The sequence below is a fragment of the Chenopodium quinoa genome, unplaced genomic scaffold (assembly GCF_001683475.1).
Source record: "Chenopodium quinoa cultivar QQ74 unplaced genomic scaffold, ASM168347v1, whole genome shotgun sequence".
Classification (NCBI taxonomy): domain Eukaryota; kingdom Viridiplantae; phylum Streptophyta; class Magnoliopsida; order Caryophyllales; family Amaranthaceae; genus Chenopodium; species Chenopodium quinoa.
The window spans coordinates 2,881,550-2,902,615 of NW_018743292.1; the positions used below are offsets into that span (position 1 = coordinate 2,881,550).

A 21,066-nucleotide genomic window follows, 5' to 3' on the forward strand; every position below is an offset into this window, starting at 1 on the left:
ATCAGAATACATTCCCTTTTTATTGATGATATACTGAATGTATATTTTAGTAGCATATTTAGATATAGTTAATGCATTTTTTAACATATGACTAGATGTTTCAAAATGATCACTCAATAACAAAGTTAATTGTATACTTGACTTGGAACTGCAGAGTGAATCTTTACACAAAATTTTACATTTGCATCACCTTGAAACTTGGTACAAATTCTACTTGGTATAACTATTTTCACAGAAATGTGAGGCACACCAAGAACATGTGCAGGTATGAACGGCTATACTGAGGCACACCCTGCTTTTTTTTTTTTTTTTTTTTTATACTCGTATTATACAAATTACTATTCATTTCCAACTCCAAGAATCCACTGTGCTAAATGAGTCAAAAACGGTTCTGCTTGTGAATGGCTACTCAAGATTGGCCCAAGGCTATGGAGTTCAGCATTAAATTCTCTCTCGAATTTCCTGCAACCATTTATATACAATGAGTGAGTTGGACTTAGGAGAACAGATAAGAGAAGCTGTGGGACATGTTATTATTTGACTTACTGTATAGAATCTGTAACTGATGCATTTTCTATGAACTTTAGCGACTTGGATGAAGTCCTAAACTTCGATTCTTTGCCCAAACCTGATTGTGGCTCAGTAATTTCAATGGAGGAAGATATCAACCATTGAGTAGCAGCGGCGTACTGAAGACAAATAAGTTTTAATTTCTCCATCTTCTGCATTTTCAAGCCAGTTATAACAATCAGAATATGTCCTCAATATACAGAAGTTGCATCTTACATATACTTCGAGCAAAGCATTTATGGATATTTTTTCAAGTGAAAGGATCATATCCAAGAACCTAACCTTGAGAAGTTCTGGCAGTAGCAGCATACATTCTCTGAGACACTTCTCAAGAAATAAATCATGATACTGGATAACCTATTTATCAAAATCAGCAAACTCAGTGAGAATTAGAAAGATGTACTAAAACAAGCTTGCTCTCTCAACTGTCTTCCTCTCCTCGTCTCCCTTGAGAAACATTACTGCAGAATTTGCGCGTGTTTTTTTTTTTTTTTAAGAAGAAATGCTTAATAAAATCCTCATTACATCTCATTTTCGATTTAAAAAACTGACAACTTAGCAAACGCTTGAGAAACTTGGTGTGTTTGTGTAGGTGGGGATTGGGGGAACGGGGGGAAGAGGGGTTTTTATAAGAATTTTGGGCGTTCAGCCTTTATCTGTTGAAGTATTGAACACTTAAGCTTTCATAATCTATCTTTTCATTCAATAATACTCATCTATTTTGCTTCCTAGTTAACTTGTATGAAGGTTGGTTATAATTTTTTATTTTTATAGAAAAATTCATGGCCACATTCTGGATGCTTGTATGACTCCTACCTTTTTGAACTTTGCATTCTCTGTATTAAAACATATCTACTCCTTGTTTCTATTTGTATGTGACACAAATAAACCTCAAGCTTAATCAATTAATTGCTAAATGAAATTGTGATGCTAGCAGCCATTCATGAGCATTAACAAGAAAATTATAATAAATTCATACCTCATCTATGCTCTTTGCTGACTGCAGCCTATTATTCATCACATGCCAATTGGGTTCGAGGACCTGATTCATATTATCAAGAAGAATTAAACTATGCAAAAGTCTATCTACAAGCTACAAATCATAAACATTCTTTGGATGAAAGAAAAGAGCATATAGCAAAAGAAGTAACAAATATGACGTACAGTATGCTCAGAATGTGATGCAGAATATTCCACAACAAAAAAAATGACAATGTAATACTCCATAGAAATCAAGCACATAAAACTCCACTGTTTTACCTCAAAAGTTAGGTAATGTAAAAGGCTATTGATAAACTTCAGCATGCTTCTACAAAGAAGGGAAGAACGAGATATAGCAGTTCCCTTTAAATTAGCAGAACGAACTCCCTGCAACATGAATCCCAATCTTTACTATAAAGTATGAACAAACAGAAAACAGCATCATCTACATGTCAAGCATGAAAGCATACAAAAGACTTTAATAGCATACTTGATGCACTTGCCAGGCTCCACAAAGCTGGCGGCTGACATGTTTACAGTGAAACAGAAATCGAAAAATTAATTGATACTTGGTCAAGGCTTTTCTTGATATAACAAGAGACATTGGCCACTGTACCTGAGCAAAAAACGTGAGGCAAAACATCAGAAAAATATTATGCCACATCTAGTCCCATACACATCAAATGGAAGTCTGGAGTCTTGACAATGTTAATCGGGGGTATAAAAGGCAACAGGAGCTATAAGTATTTCACAGTAAAAGACAGTGATTGTTGGATAATTTAGACAAACCATCACATATAGTTAATACATTTTCAGGATTGTGCGTACCATAAATAACTAGTTGATCCCATAAATATGTTAACAATACAAAGAGAAGAAAGAAAAAATTGTAAAAAAAGCACATCATGTTCCACAAAAGATCAAAAAGCAGCAGTCTGACTGTCTAATACATGGGGCTTCAAGCTATTTTTAATACAAAGATCAGTAAAGTTGAATGATTAAAATAACTGCCAAAAAATATTCTTTATTTCTTGGCATTATACCTATTTTGTTTTGTTATTCAGACTTTATTTGCAAAGACAATCAGAAATATTAGAGATTATTTTATAAATATATACTTTATAATTCGCATATAGATGAAATGTGTACTGAAAAAGGAAAAACATTTAAACATAGAGAAATTACAAGAAAGAATATCAGAGGACTTAGAGGAGAAAGAAAGAGCAGACAAGCAAATGGAAAGAGAGAGATCCAACAATGGTGTGGGATACATGTCTCAAAGACATAGGCAGTAATTTCACATAGGCTTCCCTTGAGAGTTCTTAAAAACCTCAAATGCAAGTTCATTATATAAAAATGCATCCTAAACTACCTTAGGTGTCTCATTAGGAGACAAGCAGTAGTTAATCAATATTCTCAATAAACTTTCCACCACTGGTAACCAACTAGGTTGCTTGGGACTTTGGGAGATAGAGAACTTGCTTTTGAGTTCCCTTCTTTGTTTGAGGAGGAAATGTCAGGTGGTGCAGTTCCATGTATAAAGATTAGGCTGTGTGGGACTGAGTAGTGACAAGTTGACAACCTATACGTTTATTTGAGAGCTAGAGGCTTCTATTTTCCCATCTTTGTCGATGGGTGTCAGGTGGTGTAATTCATAGTTAAGATTAAAGGTTAGAGGAGCAATAATATTGTTTGTAGGAAAACAGTTGGGACATGAGGAATATTGATACCTCTCTCTACATAATTCTCCATGAAATTGTCACATCGTTAAGTAATCCTGAGCTTTGTTGGGTACAAAGCCTAGTCATACCTGTCAACAACCTTCTCATGGAATCGCAGACATATGATAGTGGCACAAAGCTTTTTAGGCCTTTCAACATCAAGCAGGGTAACATGAGTAGATAACACATGAGGTCTATGGTACTCTGAGGTCACCCTCTCAATACATCAGATCAAACATGTAGAAAAACATGCATCTCAAACTTATCTAGTTCATACACAATATTACACAGAAGGGAGTATTTGAACAAGAAGACTGATCAAGAAACACAATCTTTATTACTCGTACCTTGTAACTCAAGGAAAATGTCTCAAGGCCAGTGATGCTTGCTGGTTCCTCGAGATCATTATCAGATATTGTTTTACTAATTTCAAGATCTTTCAGCATGCTTAATCTTTTCAGCAAAGTAGATCTTTCCTGCAAGGTGTCAATACCAACAAGAAAGTCAGGTTACCAAATAGCACTCCTGAAGGAAGTTTGTTCATGCACGGGAAAAAAGGGTTATAGTAGCTTACAACACAACACGTCAAATCTTCATGACACGGGTCCGCTGCAGCTGCTGTGGATCGCAAAGCAAGGTCCAAGAGAGACTACGATGACAAGGTAGTTCCAAAACCATACGTTAGTCCCTCAAAACACAAGTATCAGTGAACAAAGAATATTAATGGAAGAGAAAAAGAAAAGTACACAACCAGGCAGAACAAATGCAGAAAGAACTGATGAAGAATATAAAGTCAAGAGACCTGCAGTTTCTCTACTGAGATCTCCTCTGTCTTTTTGGTCAGTTCCTCTCTAGCTATGTCCATGAAATGGACAAGGAAATCCCCCTGCAGCGATTAAGCACTTTCATCAAAACATAATCTTATAAATCTGGAAAATATTATTTACCAATGCATACAGGACAGACCATTTCAAACTAAGTTGAAAGCAACATAGGGTTTCAAAATTTTATCCTTGGATTTAATTAACTTCTCACCAAATTGGCGGCTCAAAATTCAGAAACTGTAGAATAATTGATGTTTTTACAATTAAATTCTAAAAACGAGTCTCCTTAAAAGTTTAATCACCAGGGAAAGGCAGTAGAAGACATCTTAAGTGAGAAGAACACCCCGCACCTCTTCCTCCAAAACACTGACATGGAAGTTAACTGGTTCTTGTTATTGCTAAAAAGTTTAATACATGCAAACATATGGCTTGATCTTATATAATGTAGAGTTTAACGTCTACAAAATATTTACTCCTGAACAATATATAATTGTGTGTCTTAGTGGACAAGGGAAATTTTGGTTGATCCTCAATATGAGATGTCTTAGAGACTGGGACACAGCCCTGAGTTAGACAGAGCACATCATGCATTGCTATCAACCATACAACTACCTATACAGAAAAGAAGAAAATGATCTCAAAGCCGGAAAAAATAAATAAAAAAATAAATCAATGGGATTCATGGTTTTCAGTTTTAACACACAAGTAAAATTGACAAGCACATATAGCACAGTGCAGTGAGACTGTATAAGAAGGCAGAGTAAGCAAACAATTACGAAACCAATTTGCACAAATTTCATATCAACTATTCAAATGCATAAGAAAATGTATAAATACCTGGTCCAGAAGAAGATAATGCTTGATAGATAGCAGCTTTCCCATCAGATCATACTGCATGCAAAAAGATAGGGAAAAAAAAAATTAAAAAATCTAAGGAACTAGAAATTCTCATATAAAACAATGCAAAGGTGATACAACTTCCAGCCTTCCCACACACAAACAAGCATGAGAGAGAAAGGGGGGAGGTGGGCTAAATGATCGAAGTGACAGAAATGCACCTTCTCTCGGATTAGATTTAACAGCTCGCCACTGGAAAAATCATATGCAGTTTTTATACATTCAAGATAGTGATGGTTTGAACCAAAATTCTGCAATTTCGAATTTTCTGACACTCGAACCTACAAAATCATGTTTGTCAAAGGCAGTCTACTGAAATTTAATAAACTTCTAGCACTCAGCGTACAAAAAAAATGAAAAATAATAATAACCAGGCATATAGATATGATAACAAAGCAAGACCTGAACATTATGGCCACATTCCCTCATGACATTCAAGTATTTCCCTGTTGTCAGAATTGTCCCAGCAACATCAGCAAGGAAGCTAGGAATGCTGGTCTTGAGGCTATACCGTTGTCGCCAATACTTTGCATCATAATCCAATGTGAGACTTTCCTGAAACAAAGAGTGAAAGATATGAGTATTCTAAAAAAAGAAATTTCATTGCTCGCACTCTCTATGATGAGCATACCTTTTGCAGAGATCTGTTTTCTGCAATGAAGAACTCGCCATATGGATCATCAATTACCCCTTCATAAACCCACCTATAATAGATTTCCAATGAGAGAAATACAATATGAGAAAGGGGAGAAGTAGATAATACCAACTACCAAATTCCCACAAAAAAAAAAAAAAAAAAAGGGCACTGTGACATACTGACACACACGAGTCCTGATATTTTCTCAATCCTACAAAATAGAGGAGATACAGAGCATGGTGATTTTACTAAATACTAAAGGCTTACCTTTCAAGCATCTTGAGATATGCAGAACTTGCACAATCTGACATTTTTTCTAGCAGTGATCTTACAACATGATCACCAGCCATAGCTTTAGCCTGCAATTGGACAGAAACAATATGAACCAAGAAGATAATGGTTTCTATCTAACTGGTTGAAGGAATTGAAAGTTCAAAATTAATCACAGGAGAAAAATCTAACAGTACTTCATAACCTCTCTTGAATTTGGCACTGAGCTTAAACTCTTACCTGGCTTTGAAAGAGGTTAAGAACATCTACACCAGCATAATCATTTGACAAAGCTTTCTGGATCACAGAAGATAAAGCTTTCATCGATCCCATCATTGGCTACAAGTAGATATAAAGGAGGGTCATTTAGAAAAAATTCTTTAAACTTCCTTCACCAAAAATCCATTATAAGCAAAGCTCAAATAATAGAAGGCTCAGACCTGACAGTAAAACCACAATCCTTGCAGAGAAAGTCTTCCAAGGCGAAATTGGTGTTCAAGTTGAGCCACCATAGCCTGATAATCCTGATCAACAGTTATCGGAAGCTAAATGTCAGCCATTTAAAAATTCAAACATGAATAAGGAAATACTTTCAGCTTCTAATGCATAGTCTGCAAATAAGAGCCACATTAATGAAATTATCCTCATAAAGTCAATGTTGGGGTGGCTTCGAACACCCAATGGTGTGATTGTGTGAAGGTCATCAAGATACAAGGATTTTGGTATAATCTAATGAAGGAAGCTAATGGAAGGGGATGGGGAAAAAAGAGAGGTGAAACAAACGCGTGATAAGAGAATGAGGCCTCTTAAAACCTTTGACCTAGAACCAAAAGCTCCCTCACAAAATATGCAGACCGAAAAAACTGCACTAACACGTTTAAAATTCCTTTTTGGGGGGAGGGATAAGTGACAGCAGAATAAAAATGGAATGAATAGCAGAAGGCCATAAAACATACCAGAAGTAGTGCTCTAACTGCAGCTGCAAAGGCATGATTAACCAGTCCCTTCTTGAACAGTGATCTTGACTCAACGAACTGATCGATCAATAAATAACTCTCACATAATGGAAATATGCGTTTTGCTAATTCCTGCAGCATTTACAGTGAGCTGTTTTAGTGCTCAGCATTCAAGCAATTCTTGAAGTAGTCAATCAATGATCAGGAACTACACATTATGATCAGCGTTCTACAAATCATCTAAACTTACCAATAAGAATACATTATTTCATATAAGGATAAAAAGATTTGCAGGGAGTAACAAATTCTCACCTGAAGAGTTAAATCCATTGATGCATCAACCTGGAAGGTAAGTTTATCCTCCTTTCCGTGGGCTCTTCTAATAGAAGTGTAACGTCCTTCAATTCCAACCAAAGCAGAAAGGAGATCATCGATAACAATGAGTTCCTAAACCAGAGCAAGCAAACAATATAATCAACAAATTCTAATAATATTCACCCTTAATAAATTTGAAATTTAGTAACAAAGTTTGCATTACCTCGAAATCTAGCGACTATATTAGATTGACATCAAAATAGTCCTAATCTTTTAATAATCACACAAATCCTAAATTTAACCAAAGAACTCTAGAATGTTACATACAATACTGTTTTTTTGTGATAGACTAGGCAGGTAATTGATTACTACTGTCTTTAACATTGCATCGATCAACAAGAACATCGTTTCGACAATAAATCGATGTAAAAAAAGAGACGACAGCAAAAACTATAATACCTGGACAGAAGCATGGTAACATCCAATGGCTTTTTCCACTCCAGGACTGCATAAAAATCATACATTAAACTAAAAAATATTAATTATTCAAACTAAAACTAAATCAAATGATATTAATTTCTCAGATAATTAATTCCGAAACTAGAGGAATCACCGAAACTTAACATTGAAAAGAACAAAAAAAATTGAGTAGTACCTGAAGGAATTCATAGAGAAACCCTTGGTTAATGATTCCTTAATTTCCTAGGTTATTCAAAACAAAATTAATATAATTACACAACCAAAATTTAAGAAATTAAATCAAAATTTAAGAAATTAAATCAAAATTGAAGAAATTGAGCAAAAATTAGAGAAATTAGGGCAAACCTGATGAAATCGACCAGTAAGAAAAGGTCTATCAGAATTCCAACGAGGAGTATTTGGTGCAGTTGTTGAAGAATTCGACTCCATTTTCAACGAAAATTCAAAGATTTTCGTTGAATTTCTTCTCAGATCTCTGTGAAGGAGAGAGAAAGTAGAGTGAGAGTGAGTGAGGATATGAAGAGAGTGGGGTTTTTGTTCTGTATTTTTCTTATTTTTGTATTCATCTCATTAACCCGCCATTTTTTTTTCTCTTGTTCAATTTTGAAGTATTTATGGAAAGTATGCTAAGAGGAAATACCGTATGCAAAAATTCTTCTTAGGAGGTTTCGGATTCGAGCCTCGCCGTATGCGGAAACTCATCCATCATAAGTTAGGTGTGTCAGATGTAGTCAGAGTTAAACTCCGATGAATTGAGTGAACATCCAATAGAAAAATGCTATGAGGGAATACAAGTTGGTATGCCTGGTATACAATTTATGCATATCAAGGGATAAATGGGTAGTATAATTTGTGGTAAATTAGCTAATGTCATTACAGGTTGATTAATGGATATAGCCTCATATGATAGAGGAAATTAAATAAATACTTGAGGAGGGTTTAATGTTAGTCCCACCTAGTCTTGAAGAAGAGTTTTGTGATTAATGTGTGGAAAGATTTCATGTAATGATGTGGGTCTATATGAGTATCTTTTTTCCAACCCACCAAAATTTTGTAATATCACATTATCATCGTGTATAGAGAGTGAGGGATAACTCAAGTGGTTAGAACTTCCCTTCCAATTTCAGGAGAGTAATTGATACTTTTGCAAAGTTTAATACATTTGCATGTGTGTTAAATTTGATTGTATCCATTATAAGTATTTAAAAACCGAGAGAGAAGTTTACAAGTAGTCTAAAAAGTTGTAATTGGGTATCGTTATCAGCACGAATTCAGTGACGTGCTCATTTAACTCGTTCTACAGATTGTATGATTGTAAACCTTTGTTTCAACCCTGCAAACTTGCCTAACCCTTTTCTCTTCTTATTTTTCAGGTTATTTTTTTTTAATTCAAAAATAGAGTATATAAATATTATTTTCTAATTTAAAACCCTAATTTCTTTCTTTATATATACATGTAATATTTGTATGGAGTAAACAATTTGTTTGATTTTTTTTTTAATTCTTTTTTTTTAAATAACAATTTGTTCAATTTATATTTTTCTTAAAACAGTTAATCAATAATGAAAGGAATGGTGTCCTTCGAACAAGTGTATTATTTCGATAGAGGGTTCGGAATTATTAGAAAGTTAATTATTCAGTGAGGTCAAGTGATCGGAATGCCTAGTTAGAGGCTACTTCCTATCAGTAATATTAATGCGTAATTGATATTACAGCTTATTCTTGATTGAACCCTTCGGGTCACACCTAATCGAGTAACCGAACCGAAACGACGAATTAATCCGAAGGATTAAATGAGTTATTAGAGTATTATGAACAAAGACGTCGGATATCGAGCTTAGAGCGTTGAAACCGAGCATCGTAAGTCGAGTCGAATTTAGGATTCGACAAGACGAGAAATCAAGCAAACGACAAGTTTAAGCTAAGCCGTAGCTTCGCATTGGCCTAGCTATGCGACGGCTAGGCTAGCATAAGGCACCAACCGCAATGCATAGGTGTGCTGCAAGCCAAGCATGCATGTGCGTGCTAGGCTTGCTGGCCGAGTATGCTTGCGGGGCTGGTGTGCCTGGTCATACGCAAGCTAGCGCCAGCACACAGCGATAGCATGGCTGGGCTAGCAAGGGGCGTGGCAGCAGCTCGCTCATGGGGCAACAACGCCTAGTTAGCATGCTAGGCCATGCGAGCAGCAAAGTTGCCTAGCACGAGGCCCAACACGCAAACTGGCCTGTGCGTGGGCTGGTTGTGCCACATAGCAAGGCTGGCAGCCAGCCAGGCCTTGCGCCAATGCCCAGCCACAGCACTTGCGTGTGGGAGCTTGTGCGTGTGGGAGCTTGTGTGTGTGGGTTTGCTTGGGGAGCAAGGGGATGGTGGTCCCGCCCTTGTGGTCCTCACCTAACTCCTTATTCGCCACTTTAATTTGGATTTCAATTTGATTTTGGAATTAAAATAAATTGAATAAATACATTTTACCAACTCTCCCACATTGATGGGAGATTGGAATTTAAGGGCTCTCTTCCCTATAAATACCAATCATTTGGCATTAGGAAGGGACACTTGAGTTGTGAATTTTAAGGGATCTCCAAGAAGAGAAAACATTTGTTCTAATACTCTAAGTTCTTTTGGTCTAGCCCCGAATAAGCTTCGAGGTAGGGGTCGTTCGGGTCGGGTCTCGAGGGTGAGAGCCGTTGGAGGCTTGCGCATTTGCGGAGCTTTACGCTTTCAAGTTTGAGTTCTAAAAGGAGCGAAGCACACATAAAGGGTATGATCGTTTTTCTCTCTCTCTTTATTAATTAATTATGTGATTGTTAATTAATATGCATGTTTAGTTACTTTAATTTGTGTGCGGATTTTGGGAGGTTTTATTCCGCGTAGTGTTGGACACTACGAAACCCAACATAAAACATAATACTAAAATAGACAACAGAAATGACACATGTCACTCCATGGTGCTGTTTTTTCCCTTCAAAACTCCCCCTCCCTTATTAGCAAAAAAATCTTTTATTTTTGGAATATTTGTATAATACAACTATAATAATATATTATTCATAATCTTATATATTATCTTTATAATAATTGTATTCCTTTTTATCTCGTGTTATATTTACTTAAAACAGTTACACAAGATTTTGAGACTTTTTAATTAAGGGAGAATAAGCTATAATTTAGAAGGTTGATTTATGGTGGAGAGTATATAATAATGGGGTCAAAAATACAATATTAACATTTAAATTACTATTATATAGTAGTATAATAGTGGGGTTTAATGGAAAAAAAAACTTTCTATTCATGGTGTTGATTTGAAATCTTATGAAATAATAATAATTGAGTTAGTTTTCCGTTAAATATTTCCGTAATAATGTTACCGACTTATAACTTTTTTTTTCCCTTCAAAAAATCTATTAATTATTACTAAACATAGGCCATTCTTACATTGATCAATTTGGACATATGTCGCTATCATTAAAAAAAATTCCGCCAATACAATATATGATGTCAGCTTTAAGGTTTTTTTTATTTAATTTAATTTTAATTTTAATTTTTTATATTTATTTATTTATTTATAATTATTCCCCTTAGCTTTTGTTTTGGAAGTACATACATTGTATATTTTTTTTAACTAAATTAATTCATCAATAAAAAGTCATACGACATCTACATTGTACATTTAGTTTTATTGGGAATAACATGCATCATTAATGTAATATAATGTATACTTTTTAAAAATATTTTCAACACAACTAATAAAAAATAATACTACCTCCGTTTCTGAAAGTTCGACTCACTTACTATTCATGTGGTCAAAATAAAATAACTTTGACTACATTTTATGAGCTATACAATATAATAAACTAGCATGTGAGATCATATTAGATTACCCTTATTATAAATAATCCAAACATCAACTTTTTACAAATTTCACTTATACACAATTGGAGTTATTCATGGTCAAATATGTTTATTGGAAACCGCGCAATTGCAAAGTGAGTTGAACTTTCAGGAATAGAGGCAGTATATTTTTTTTTAATTGTAGTTTTAATAATTTTTGCCTTAATTTCATCTTTCTTATTTGTATTACATATGTTTATTCCACATGAGTTACTTCATTTTTATATTATATCACAAATTAATTATGGAAAAAAAAATATTATTACCGTTTATTGCACGAGCACTAATCTAGTAATTAATAGCTTAGGCCCCGTGCTATGCACGATAAGTGTAATTTTTTTTTGAAAAAAATATTATGTCTAACAAATAAAAGTGATGCTTTAAAGTAGTTTCTTTAATATCAATAAAATGAATCAATTTTATAACGGAGTATTAGCAAAATCTAATGTTGCTTCGTCTATCAGATAATTAAAAAGGAGTTGGATTAATATTTTAGAAAAGAATTATAAGCACCAAATAAAAAGTAATATTTTTGTCATAAAGATAATATAAAAGATTTAAAATGATATTATAATTGTATCAAATATTACTAAAAAAAAAATGGTTAAAAAAGCAAAGGAGAATTTATGCACTTAAGACCGACATACATATTCTTGTGTTCTTGTAATTGTATGATCATACTTTTTAGAGCATTTAATAAACGATATTAACTGATACTTATCCCCTAGCTAAGTTTTGTGTTAGTTGAATGTCATAATGACTAATGAGTAACATTTTTTCAGTTCATTGATAGAAACTTTAGTCCTTTTGGTGGAGTGATCGAGCTTTGGTATACAAGATAGCATCGTTAAATTCAAGTTCTCAGCACCTCTCAATTGTCGGGTGTGTTTACCAATCTTTTTTTTATATATATATAATTTGTCTCCAATTAGGATTGATGATTTCATTTGCTAGTTTTAGAATTTAGAGTGTTCACTGAATACTGAAATCTTTTGTTTCGTACCACTGTCCCTATGCAGTATTGCTTATATGCTTCATATGATTACACATTCCTATTTTTATTTTTATTATTTTTTTTCCCCCTCTTGTAGTATGGATGCTAATCTATCTATTTAGGCTTGAAACCTATCACCCTGAGACAGTGACTCCCCATTTTCCGGCTATTTTATATTTTGGCGTAGCAATTATGAAGTGCTAGCAATGAGTAGATATGAATTGTAATTACCAATTTGTAAGATCCTTCGGACTTTGCTTGAAGTTAGAAACAATAGTCATTATAACTACTGCCGCTACTACTATCCTGACTGGGAACTTTTACATGGTTCCTGGTTTACTTTGATATGAATCAAATAGGTCAATAGGAACACACATATATTTTAGCCAAGTCACATGCCCACATACCAAACAGACTCTAGTTAGTACTCCGTATAATATGTATAATTGACAGATTATAACTGCAATGTATGTTTACAGGGGTACATACAGAGGTGGTAGGAAAACACACAGAGCTGCCGTTGGTAGGATATGACAGCTTAGATGAGAAATACTAGGATCTTTTCCTACTTCTTGCATCTTCTAACTGATTCACAACATCTCTCATAGTTGGCCTTTTTCTCGGTTCCCTTTCAGTGCATCTCAAGGCTATGGAAAATACATCGTAAATTTGCTCCTTGACCTTTGTATCCTGAAACTCCTCTAGAAGGGTGGAATCGATCACCTTATCAATCTGTGCAGAATTGTGCCACATTGACCTCGCCCATCCTACTAAATCCATTCCCTCAGGAAGAGATGCATCTACTGCTTTCTTTCTGGTTAACATCTCAAGCAAAACCACTCCATAGCTGTACACATCCGACTCCTTACTCCTTGTTGTTGCATATGCATTTTCTGTACCGTTAAATAAGTTAAATTAAGCTCTCTAAGCTTTGGATTTTCACCATAAAAGATTAGAAAAAAAAAATAAAAAAAATCATCAAAAACTCAAAAGTATTACCTGGTGCAATGTAGCCTATTGTCCCAGGAAGTGCCAATGATTGTGTTGAAATGGAAGATTGATCTAAAAGCTTAGCAATTCCAAAGTCAGAGATGTGAGGCTCCATTTCAAAGTCGAGGAGTATGTTCTCAGGCTTGATGTCACGGTGTAGAATAGGAGGATCACAGTCGAAGTGGAGGTATGCTAATCCATGGGCCGTTCCAAGAGCTATATTGTGGCGCACATCCCACTTGATAACTGACAGAGGGCTTGTCCTATGAAGAGCATCACCAAGGCTACCATTTTCCATGAAATCATACAGTATTAGACCATAATTCTCCGTCAACCAAACTTTCTTCAATTTTACTAAATTCCTGTGCTTGATATGTGCTAGTGTCTCAATTTCCCTCACCAAGCTCATACTTGCACCTCTTTCACCACCAAAATCTATCTTCTTAACAGCAACAACTTCATCTGAGCCGAGCACAGCCTTGTAAACAGTTCCATGAGCTCCTCTCCCTATTATATACTGTTCACCAAGATTTTCTGTAGATTCCAGTATTTTACTGATTGTGTAAGCAGAATTTTCCTTGCTGGAAGCTTTAGCATCCTTTTGCAGTCGTTTTTTTCCGCTTGACAAGTGCATAGCATATAGAGAGTGCAGCAAGTATTGTAAAGAGTGATGATCCAAGGGCTATCATTGCAATCTTAACATTGTGAAGTCTTTCCTTGTCATTGTTCTGTTTAGAATCACAAATTCTGATATTCTTGCTTCCATTACAAGTGGAGCCACCAGAGTGGCTGCGGTCGACACAAAGACCAGGATTCCCAAGAAAGGATGTTGGCAGCTGTTTTAACAAAGATGGGGGAATCGGACCAGAAAAGAGATTATATGAGATGTTCACACTGTCTAAAGTACGCATAGAACCAAGAACTTCCAAGGACCCTGTTAAATGATTGTGAGATACATCTATCCACTGTAGACTGGTCAATCTCTGCAGATCAGGGGGCAAGTGACCTGTGAAATGATTGTCACTAAGATTTAAGGAAGTGAGGATCAAGTTCTTCGTTGCAGTGATTGAGGAAGGAATTGGCCCTTTCAATAAATTTCCACCAAGATGAAGTTCTTGGAGCATTTGAAGTTCAAACAAAAATGGTGGAACTCCTCCTGTCAGACGATTCGCCCCCGAATCTAAGGATGATAAGGCTGTCATGCTTCTAAGGCTTGCTGGGATTGATCCGTTTAAAGAATTGAAAGACAGATCTAACTTAAGCAATTTACGCCAATTGCTAAGTTCAGGTGGCAAAGGGCCTTTCAAATTGTTATGAGATATAAAAACAGCTTGAATTTCAGTCAGATTTCCGAGCTCTGAAGGCAGAGAGCCAGAAAGATCGTTCCTGGTGAAATTGATCCAGGTGAGATTGTGACAGCTACCTAGGCTTGAAGGAACTTTTCCATGAATCTTATTTTCACTCAAGTCGATAAAAGTTAGGCTATGATTTTCTTTAAACTCTGGAATCATTCCTGTGAGGTTATTATGTTCAAACCTCAACCTTGTCAAACTAGTGCAACTTCCTACATAAGGAGGTATGCTTCCACTCAGCATATTGTAGCCCATCAGCAGAAGTTGCAGCTTGTTATTGAAGCAAAGGTTGGGCGGAATTTCCCCAGTAAACTTATTGTTTGTGACATCAATTATCACCAAGCTGCTGCTATTAATCCCCAAGCCACGAGGTATGATTCCAGAGAACTGATTGCCAAATAAAGTAAGATTTTTGAGGTTTTTGAGCTCAGTTATTTCAACAGGCAACTCCCCTGATAAGTTGTTACTATAAATTAGAACAAGCTCAAGACTCTGAATCTTCCAAATATCTAGTGGAAACTCACCTGTTAGACGATTATTATATAAGTGAAGTTGTCTTAAATTAGTTAATATCCCAAGTTCACTAGGTATTTCACCCTCAAATCTGTTATCATTTAGCTGCAACTCCGACAGAAGCTTACAATTTCCAAGCTCTGACGGTATCTTCCCCGACAGCAAGTTTTCAGATAGGTAAAGAATTGACAATTCAGTGAATAGGCCAATAGAAGATGGAATTGTACCTATTAGTTTGTTAGTCATGGCAGAGAATTCTGATATCATACTACAGTTGGCAAGGCCTTGTGGAATTACACCGTTAAATTGGTTTACTGATAAGGTTAGTTTCGTTAAATTCTTGCAGCTACCAGAAGCTAAAGAAGGAATGGTGCCTTTCAGGTTGTTTGTGCTTACATCTAAAACAACCAAACTTTCAAGATTAATCAGACTCGATGGCAACACACCGGTCAGAAGATTGTTATACAGATAAACTTCTTGGAGTGCTGAACAGTTTCCAATAGAAGGCGGTATAGTACCAGTCAGTTGGTTATTATTAACCCAAAAACTCAAAAGTTCAGTTGCATTTCCTATATTTGAAGGGATAGACCCACTAAGGTGGTTATTATTAAGGAAAACATATTGAAGATTTGGGATCTGAAACAAGGACTCAGGAATCTGACCCACTAATGAATTCTCATAAAAGCTGAGGGCCTGCAGATTCTGCAAGTTCCCCAAATTTTCTGGGATTTCACCAGTGAGATTGTTTACTGATAGAGTGATAGGTCCATCTCCCAAAGAAGGCTACAGTTGGTAATCTCAACAGGTATAAAACTAGAAATCGTGTTAGAACTTAGATCAAGTGTCTTTAAATGACTTAATCTGCCTATTTCAGGCCCCAAAGGACCAGAAATGCCATAATTGGTTAAGTTGAGAGTAACTACATTCTGGTTTTTATCACATACAACACCTAACCAAGAACAAGGGGTAAGTTGGGAAGAATTCCAGCTACTTTTAACAGATTTCGGAACCACCCATTCGCTTAAAAGCGATACTAAAGCTTGCCCATCAGAGCTCAAAGCAGATAAAGTACTGAATAATACAGTGATAATACAGAAGAATAACAAGATGATCAAGCTCCTGTTTTTTGCCATGAAAACTCAAAATTTAAGAATCTTCAAGAGAAAGAATGAGAATCTAACCTGGAATTAGATTAAAGGCTATGACATTCTGTGTTTGCTGTCTTCTTGTTATTGGGAACTTTGCTGCTCAATGAATGCTTATATTCCAGAAATTCAACAGAGTTATATAATTCAAAAAAAGACTTTTTTGCAAATTCAAAGTTTTTTTTTATTCCTTTCTATTTTTTTTGTTTTTTTTTAATGGGTCAATGAGTTTCAGGTGTGCTTTTTTAGTTGTTTACACTATATCTAAAACATTTAGTTTAGTTAGTGGATGAAGTGGGATGAGATTAGGACATCTAATCTTCCCTGTTCAAAGTAGTACTGCATATTAGTATATCAAGTTGCATATGGGTCTCACTCAAGTGAAACCATGGGCTTTTATTTTGAACTTAAAATAATTTGTTAATGAAAAGTTATACGACATCTTCAATATAGTAATATAAAAATCAACAAATACATATCAAATTGAATTAACTTTTGCAAGATTACAGTCGTTTGAAGCGTGTTGGTGATGTGGAGTTGTCACGTCAACAAATTAAATAAATAGTAAAAATATGGACTTGGGTAATCTGGTTCAGGCCTCTCTTGTTCAGTTACTCCTCTTGTCCTATGATCTGCAAGCTGCAATAGCTAATTTTGTTGACTTACTGTAATGTTCTGTAAGATTTTGCATACTGGTATTTCGGAGTTATCTAATCTAGTTTATCATCATGAGCAGGGTGTATGGAACGTTTGTATGCCTTAAGCTGATTATAATTGATTTTTGCTGTGCATTCGACGAGCTCTGATTGGAAGTGTTGTGGAAGATTGTCATGTATCTTGGAGGTATTACTTTGCCTTAAAATAGGTTTTTCGTCGAAGCGTCATATTTCTAGTGGACTAGTGGCATGCTTGATTATTCAATGTGCTGCTTAGTGAGAAAGGGCGGAACATTTTTCCAAAAAAACCAAAACTGTCAACGCATAATCGTATATTGAATATTTCTAGTGGACTAGTGGTATGCTTGATTATTCAATATGCTGCTTAGTGAGAAAGACTGGCGTTTCATTTGACTCTTTCAAGGACAAGTACATGCTCTATTTATATCGAAATATTGATGACATAAGAATCTTAGATGATAGATTGGTGTTAATGACGCTTGGTGCAGAGATGTTTGGGGAGTGGGAAGTAAAGGAGAAACTAAGAAGAAAAATCCTGTTTATAGGTAAAATTGAGATGGCACTTTGGCAGTGCAAGCATGCATGTGGTCTCGGTCCAAGTGTGTGTGATGTGTGTGTGTGTGTTGGGAGGGGGGGGGGGGGGGGGGGGGGGGGGGGGGCATTTTGTGGCACGTTGGGTGGCCTGTGAGTGAGCACAATAGTAAACAGAGGGAGACCAGTTAATCTTCAATATAAATATTTATCTAGTGACATTTCTGTAAATAAATGTAACACCCCTTATTTACTAACTAATAATAAATAAGAATTAAAGGAAAATAAATAACCTTTAAATAAAATTGCGGAAACATACCCCTAAATCGGAGGTATTACTTCCACAATTGACAACTTGTCAAGTGCTAAGGCTTACAAAATCCCAATAATTACAACTAATAAAACTAAGTGAGCTATTTATATTTTATAACAACTTTACAAACTCGTTATATCAGACTAATCGAAACAATTGAACTCCTTTGGCTACGATCACTTGATCAACCTGTTTAAATAATTTCGACTACTCATCATTAAGGACAAATTCCAAAATAGATCGTCGCAGGGCCACCATACGAAAGACATGGCCGCAAACACAAATAGCACAACAAAATAAAACACACGGCAGCAAAAAAAACTGAGTAATCACCACTTATCAAAGTATATGACAAAATAATAAAATATTATAAGTAACTCACTTAAACAATGTAGTTCAAAACTACATCACACATATATACCTCAAGGTAAAATAACTCCGTATTCTGAAAATAACTTTTGTCAAACTCAACCTCGAATAATAATACAAACCTTTACTCAATTAACTCATCTATCCCATAAGTGTATCATGCTCTTTGTTCTATACCTAATCTTGGACATGGGTAATTCAAATAACAAACCAACAAGTATAAAAACTTGAATACTCTCAATAGCCAGAAAATACCTTAAACCATGACCAATATGGGTCAAATCCCACTGTAGGGGACCATAGAAAAATATAAATAAAGATTGTACCTCATTCTTAACTGATGATCATTATCTCCTCACCAACATGCCAAGGACTAAGGTCTATAACGCCGAGCCTCAAACCAAGAACAAAATAATAATTCTCAACCTTTTGATCTCATACTTTACTCAAATAATCTTTCACATGATAATAGATAATATCTCAATATTGGCACAAGTTCCCAATTCATATATCACGACATATTTGATTCGTGAAATATCTCAACTCTTATAGGGCTAATACTAGTAACCAAAACTTATTAAATGTCAACCCAAAAATAACATTAGCAACTCTAATCTAAAACCTCAAATATGATACTCCATATTCAAACACAATGTCATATAATTGATTGCCTAACAACAAAAGTTTACATAAAATAAAGACATATAAACTAAATTGCACATGGGAATCATATGTATCAATTAATATTAATTCAACTCCACGAAGTCACAAATCATCAAATACATAAATTACACTTTATTATCATATTATTATTATTATTATTATTTTATTTCAAATAATTAAATTACAAACATGACTGTAGTATAAGTAAACAACAAAAGATGCCGTGATTATGCAAAATAAATTATAAAATCAAATAACTCTAAATAAATTAAAATTGTGTGATACACATAACAAACAATACAACCAAATTAATATCAAACGACTCAAAAAGATTGATATAGTGTGATTACTAGTCAAAAATATAAAAACATACGACTCAAAAACGACAAGTGTGATTACCTTTCAAGAATGAACACCCAAATATTATAACTCTACGCAAAACCAGAGCAACTCCATCTCCGATCCACGCAAAACATGAGAAACCATAATGGGTTTCTAAAGTAATGATAATATATATAAATGAGATTGATCATTAAAGAATTACATTAGGAAATTGGGTTTGGTGATGATGCGATGGTGTATCAGTGATGGTAAATTAATATTGGCTAAAAGACAAGATTTTCTTTGCTTGCTGGGAATAAAGGATGGAAATCACGGCTATTATACATAAGAAAGATTAATAATTAAGGTAGGTTAACAAGTATTTATAGTTTGGTAAACAAGAGTCCTACTAGATATAAATTAGGGTTTAAAACTTTTCAAAAATAAACTATGTAGATAAAGAAGGTTACTTAATAATTAAAATAACTTAATTTATCAATAAAAATAATATACCTATAAAATCATAAAATATTCGGGTATTACAATCTACCCTCTTTAAAACAAGTTTCGTCTCGAAACTTAATTTAAAGTTAGATGAATAATAAATTACTTTATAAGTTATGCAAAAATAGATTTGTACCAAACTTTTCTTTATAACATATATAGATAGAGTACTAAAATATTAGGGGTATTACAATAAATCAACAAAATATCCCAATTAACATGACATTTTCGTAAATAAATCAACATTTGTGAGACTCATATTTAATAAAAGTTGTTGATTTATTTACAGAAATGTCACTAAATAACACTTTTTTGTTTATCATGAAGATAAACTTGTATTTTCTCTAATAGATAAAGATTGATCTTTTTTGTACAGTACTTAAACTTCCATTTCAAAACATATCTCTAGTTATTCTGATCATGTCATGGAAACATATAAAGTTTATGCTAAAAAAGCAAAGCCGTATGTCAATGATCAATTACATACTACTAAAAGCAAATCTAAAGACACACTTGACAATATACTATTAAAAAATTTTCCACCAAAATTACTTTCTACAAAAAGAGATATTATATTAAAATAAGATTGTATTTAGATTATGACTTTGATTTTATAAAATCTAAAGTAAACTTTCTAAAATATCAACTTGCACGTTATAATTATTACATATTTAAATGTTTTCTCTCATATGTTTTTACTGTTTAATTTATTTCATGCGTTTTAATACATGATCAATCGATTCAATATTTATATATATAATTATTACTCGTATACTTTTATTATAATTATCAACATCCGTGCATCGTACGGGGTTTAACCTAGTTACTAGATATAAATAGAAAATGGGAACACTAAAGTTGGAAGTTGATTGAGTGCAACTTGGTGACTTTTGGTTACGTGCTGAAGCACAACTTACACAAGGGCGGAAAACTTGGGAAGTTATTGAAACAGACTACCGAGTTGCTGGTTGGATTTTGAAATCTTGATGATTTGCCTGAGCAGGCAGTGCTGTAGTGCCTAGGCACTTAGGCAGGAAGGAAGTCATCTGTTGCAATACCTGATCTTTATTGCTTCGGTTGCCTGACTGATGCACGGGTTTCAGCACCGGAGTCTTGCAGATGTGAAGTCTCTTGTAAACACACATTTTGATTCAGTAT

At 34.6% G+C, this 21,066-nt stretch overlaps 1 protein-coding gene and 1 pseudogene across 1 annotated transcript; both read right to left on the reverse strand.

Moving 5' to 3' along the window:
* Positions 1–106: 106 nt before the first annotated feature.
* On the reverse strand, positions 107–8,345 carry LOC110736389 (gamma-tubulin complex component 2-like). The gene is made up of 21 exons (XM_021916598.1): positions 7,997–8,345; positions 7,827–7,873; positions 7,631–7,676; positions 7,169–7,303; positions 6,857–6,988; positions 6,341–6,424; positions 6,141–6,239; positions 5,898–5,989; positions 5,625–5,697; positions 5,396–5,548; positions 5,155–5,274; positions 4,934–4,987; positions 4,075–4,158; positions 3,847–3,921; positions 3,620–3,748; positions 2,042–2,167; positions 1,831–1,938; positions 1,550–1,612; positions 853–927; positions 547–722; positions 107–462 (listed from the first exon to the last, which is right to left on the reverse strand). Exons 1-21 carry the CDS (start codon positions 8,078–8,080, stop codon positions 339–341), a joined length of 2,079 nt encoding a protein of 692 aa, XP_021772290.1. The 5' UTR covers positions 8,081–8,345; the 3' UTR covers positions 107–338.
* Positions 8,346–12,353: 4,008 nt separating this feature from the next.
* Positions 12,354–21,053, reverse strand: LOC110737205 (annotated as a pseudogene).
* Positions 21,054–21,066: the final 13 nt, after the last annotated feature.